Source organism: Rhinoraja longicauda, chromosome 2 (assembly GCF_053455715.1).
Source record: "Rhinoraja longicauda isolate Sanriku21f chromosome 2, sRhiLon1.1, whole genome shotgun sequence".
Classification (NCBI taxonomy): Eukaryota; Metazoa; Chordata; class Chondrichthyes; order Rajiformes; family Arhynchobatidae; genus Rhinoraja; species Rhinoraja longicauda.
In genome coordinates, this window is record NC_135954.1 from 63,497,447 (window position 1) to 63,503,078 (window position 5,632).

A 5,632-nucleotide genomic window follows, 5' to 3' on the forward strand; every position below is an offset into this window, starting at 1 on the left:
CGCTTCGGAGCGAGTTGTTGGCACTTGTTTCATCGAGGGGAGGGACTTGGGGAGAGAGAGAGAGAGAGAGAGAGAGAGAGAGAGAGCGGTGGGGAGAAATAACCCGAGAAGTTGTGCAAGAAAAGGGGACTCGGGAAGGTTTAAGAAGGGAACAAACAGTGTTGGACAACTGTAAAATCATGTAGACAGGTTGTCATACACCAGTGGGTGCTTCACTGAATAGATCCGAATGCAAAACATTTAACACAACACAACGTGGCCCAACCGTGCGAAACCACATGTTCCAAACTAGGAGGGGCTTGCCTCTAAAGTAACCTGTCAGTCAAAGCATCAACTTCAAATGATATCTACGGATCTGCCAGGACCTATGGGCAGACACATCAGTTGGAGTTGAATTGGCGATCAGATCGCTTACAGGAAGATTCTGCAGGCCAGGACAAAAAGAAACGGGATTTGGAGGCGATCGGAAGCGAGTTTTTATTGCTTGTCATTTTGTCATTTTCTGAGTTCGCGAAGATCTCTTCTCAGGAGATGGCCTTCCCTCAGCTCGGATACCCTCAGTATCTAAGTGCGAGCCAGGCTGTTTATGCTGCCGATCGGCAGGGAGTGCTGGCTTCTTCCCGAGGAGGAGCCGAGCTCGGGGCTAATCCCGCCGCTGCTGTAACCTCGGTGTTGGGAATGTATGCAAACCCTTACACAGCCCAGAACTACAGCGCCTTCCTTCCCTACACCACCGATCTCACCATGTTCTCCCAAATGGTAAGTGCGAGCAGTCTTTTGCAACACTTTGAACCGACCATTCTAAGCGAAACGCTAAAAAAAATAATTAAAACCGCGTTGCACAACTAGACTGAATCAAATTATTGTCGGGCGGATATTCACATATATGTAAAAAATGTGCATGATCAGAAACAGTTGTTTATTATTTTAATGAAAGCACTAAGCTTCTCAAGCACGGAGACACTGTTGACGTCTATCTGTGGCACCGGCGAACGTGGCTTCATTATACGGCGAGCATTACGTTTCCCCTTATTAGTGGCACTAGACATTAAAAGTTTAATCACTACTGCCGACAACAGTCCAAATCTGAATAAAAGTCCCGTGGGTAGAGAAGATTAGAATCCGGTTTTGGAAAGTTTGACACTCTTTCATCCGCCCATATTTTCATTTCTTTTTTTTTATCAACACCGCGCACGGACACGTTTAAAACTCTTATCATTGTATTCACCGATTGAAACGTAGTTCGGTTTATTCCGAAATGGTGACAGCCTTTGTGATTTTAATGTCGACTCAGACAAAGTAGGCCAAAGTTGTGAGAGTTCCGCTTTAGACTGTAGTTAATTTTTGCAATCCGCAATTAGAAATTGAGTGTTGCTTTAACCTGGTATCTATCTATATGATATATTGAGTGAATGCATCCCACTCTTCTCTTTGCGCTGCTCATAATATTAGAGCATTATTATCATTTGTTTTGTTTAATCTATCATAATTGCAATAATTGAACTGATATCAACGAATGGTTAAAAGTTCTGAATTCAGGAAATGTATTGTTGTTGTATAAACTTGAATATATATTAACAATCGTTGCAAACTTGGCTCTGTCAGATTTTAGATGTGTAAGGACAAATAATACACGCGATCGCAAAAGCATCTTTCCTTTAACCTTTCTTTCTGTTCTTCAAACAAATAAAATATTCAGTCAAAAATTCAGTGACCTGAGTAATAGACTCCCGCCTCTGGGAATAAAGATTCACTGCGGTGGAAATAAAATAATCTCATTTTGAGATAGAATTAAATGCAAGAGGAATTTTGAGATCAACCCTTAACAATTACTTGCCAAATATTTAGCGATGGCCACGATTTCTACAGTTATAAAGATTTCACGTCGTCTTGCCGCGAATCTGAACGCTCTGTGCAAGCTTCTCTTGGAACACGGCGCACTCGCTGCTGTCGAATTTAAATTCACGCTGGTTTCCCAAAACAGTTGAGATCAGTTGTAATTATTTATGACCGAGTGGCTTGGACTGTAACACATAATATGGAAATATCAAAGTCCATTTAAAACAAGAGTATCCAATTCATAATTTAAACAGGCCCGTAGACGATTTACTACACTGTGTTAGTCAGGAGAAAGAGGAGGAATGAATATTGAGACTTTCAGGTTTAAATGAATGGGTGTTTATAAGAAACTTAATATGAATGTTTCCTGTGGTGTCTGCAGTGTGTTTTCTTAGAAGTGCTGCACTTCAGAATAATAGAGATCCATAAAATGACCACAATCTTTTGCAATGCTTACATTGCGGCCTTCACAGTGGAAACTGAATGATGTCATATTTCCAATTTATTTTAATCCAGCATTTCAAGTATTTCCAAACAGAAAAGGTGATGTTGGCGTGTGTAAACTAAACGCGCATTTGAAAAAAAAACCATATTATTTTCGAACCATATTATTAAAGTTATGTAACTTTAAACAAACAAGAAACTAATGGAGCATCTTCAAGTAAAAACTTATCATTTCTCATTTCTTTTTTCCGTACATCTTTACCAAAGATACTGAGATGAGGTAAATGACGTGAACTATCTTAACGCCGTGGCCGAAACTTTCTCCATTAAAAATCGAGGAGTTTATAGAGGGACAGTTCAACTTTTCCAATATTTCAGCACGATGATGTGAATAAACTGTTTCATAACAGAAGGGATGGTTGAGGGTCATTTCTAAACACCACTGATATCTAAATTAGGATGAATGTTTCTTAATTTGAAGTGATTATATAAGATTTAAATGGAGTCCCTTCGATTTCTGACGACTTATTATAATTTATTCACATATGTATAATTTGGAACTTTTATTGCTGCTGCATAGATTTCGACTTCGGTGGCCGGTAGTTTTTGTGGAGTTAGTGAGCACCAGCTTTAAGATTCTAATTTAACTTCTATGGTATAAGATTAATATTTGGTTGAATTACACTGTTTTGGCAACCCCATTTCTTTCCTGTTCGTGACTAAATCATTTTAAAGCGTATCACTCATTCCCATAAAGATGAGTTTAAAAAAAAAATGGCAATAGCTCGGACTCTCATAACTTTGTATGATTTGTGTATGTTCTCTTCCGGTGGAGGTATCTGCGTTAAGTGACAAATGAATGACAATGGTCGTTATCAATACCCCAGTCCTGATTTCTCTCTCTTTCTCTCTCTCCCTCACCCACACCCCATTCTTTTATCTGCTTGTGTTGCAGGGATCGCAGTACGAATTAAAGGATAATCCTGGGGTCCATCCGGCCACGTTCGCAGCCCATGCGGCTCCTGCTTATTATCCCTATGGACAGTTCCAGTACGGGGATCCTGCTAGACCCAAGAATGCAACCCGGGAGAGCACCAGCACGCTCAAGGCCTGGCTCAACGAGCACAGAAAGAACCCCTACCCCACCAAAGGGGAGAAGATCATGCTGGCCATCATCACCAAGATGACCCTGACCCAGGTCTCCACTTGGTTCGCCAACGCCAGGAGAAGACTCAAAAAGGAGAATAAAATGACCTGGGGCGCCCGGAATAAGGAAGACGACGGTACTCTTTACGGCAGTGACACAGAAGGGGAGAACGAAAAAAAAGAAGAGGATGAGGAGATTGACCTAGAGAGTATCGACATCGACAAAATCGACGAAAACGACGAGGAGCAAAGTAATGAAGAGGAGGAGGAAAAACTTAACCCCTGTGACGAGAGGGAGAAAGTGGATTTGGCGAGTGGGCACGATCGGACTTTGCATGGGTCTGTTGTTGACAGCAAAGCGAGGGAGACGGACAGAGATGATGGAAATGTTGCCGAGAGTAATGGCACCAGGGGGATTTCATTAGGGCAGGGGAATTTACTAATCCCAAATCACAGCAAACCTAAAATCTGGTCGCTGGCAGAAACTGCGACCAGTCCAGACAGTGCCCAGAAATCCTCACCAACCAGCCACACTCAGTCAACCATCCAGCACCCGGCTTTCCTCTCAAACCACGGACTCTACACATGTCAGATCAGCAAGTTTCATAATTGGACAAACGGTGCTTTCCTGGGCCAGAACTCTTTACTAAATGTCAGGTCTTTTCTGGGTGCAACTCATCACCACCACCATCACCATCAGCAGCAACAGTCGACTGTGCTAACGGCAGCACTGGGAGCAGTGAGCAATGAAAAATCAACAGATATACCCAGTCCAAAACACACAGGTATTTTACACTCATCACTCTCCAGTGAGCTTTATATGTTTATTATATATTCAACGCCCAGTTAATGCCAGGTCTGGCGGCGTTCAGCAAATGTCCTGAACCTTAAATTTGAAGTACCGCTAATTTTTTTTCTCTCTCTTAATCTTTTTTTTTAAACTCCAAAGCCAAACTCTTGTCCTTGTCGTATGACTGATCTGGGATGTGTTTTTACTTTGTTTTCCAGAAACAGATTGTATTCCAGGTGAATCTCCATCACAGCAATTAAAAATATCATATCAGCCCGGAAACGAAAGGTACGTTTTAAAAGCTAACACTTCAAAAACGCAGATTCCCCGCCACTGTTTTGAAACGCAACACAGAGATTATTTAATTGTTATGGAGAAGACATGGCATGAGAGCATTTGTGAAAAGTTATGCATTTTGCATTTGCAAGCTTTCTTTACTGAGCCTGAAGTTTATATTTTGATTCGTTTAAAAGCACAAAGTGTTTACACAATATCTTATACGGCCTGTCATTCAGATGCTTGTGTGCTTTTGTTCTTTCAGCTCACGGCCTCAGCAGGAAGGGACGAGAGTTTTAGCAGGCATCTCTTCCGTCTGAGAAAGTTTTCCGGAAAACAACTCAAAGAAAGAAGAAAATGAAAAAGATTTTTTTAAAGAAAAAAAGGAAATTTACTTCATCTTTTTCGCCAGTGTCGGGCAATGCAAAATCCCTTTCAGAAACTTGACAAATATATAACGATTTATTTGACATTGTAACATATCAGCACGTGTTATTCTAATTGTTTTGTTTTCTTGCCGCGATTATTATTGGTTTGGTAATTATTTTCCCCCACGTTGAATATTTTATGTATATAGAGTGATTATAATTGTAAATATGCGTGTGAGCAGAACTTGTCAAAATCATATATTTTTGTCTAATAAACAAAAAGATATTAGAACGAGCTCCCAGTAACACTACATGGCAATGACATTACTTTTCAAAAATATGTCTAATTTCACAGTGTTTTGGAAGAATGTCACTGCACGTGTGTGTGTGTGTGTGTGTGTGTGTGTGTGTGTGTGTGTGTGTGAGGGAGGTTGGTTGAGGTGTCCGGAGTCGCAGTTTTTTTTGTAAGTATTACCAGGATAATTTTACTGAACATATACTGTTGGCCAACAAAAAAAAAGGCCGGGAGGCAGAAAATGGTTCCAAACCAGGCTGAGAACTCAGCAAAGTAAATGTCTCAGTGTTTATTCTCCCGGTCCCCTATGAAACCAATCAGTGACCTTTAAGGTGCTACTAACTCGACAGATGGCTGCTCCTGGTGGAAAAGGGGGAGCTCTATGAAGCAAACAGCTGTTAAAGCAATTAAAAAATAATATGGGAAGGCTGTGTCCAAACAGGGAGGTGGGGGAGTTAAAAAGACAAGCTCATC

The 5,632-nt window shown here is 41.0% G+C and overlaps 1 protein-coding gene across 1 annotated transcript; it reads left to right on the plus strand.

The window, feature by feature from the left end:
• Positions 1–335: 335 nt before the first annotated feature.
• irx1b (iroquois homeobox 1b) lies at positions 336–5,153 on the plus strand. Its single transcript, XM_078428246.1, has 4 exons — positions 336–759; positions 3,239–4,214; positions 4,438–4,507; positions 4,761–5,153. Exons 1-4 carry the CDS (start codon positions 532–534, stop codon positions 4,813–4,815), a joined length of 1,329 nt encoding a protein of 442 aa, XP_078284372.1. The 5' UTR covers positions 336–531; the 3' UTR covers positions 4,816–5,153.
• The last annotated feature ends 479 nt before the right edge of the window (positions 5,154–5,632 follow it).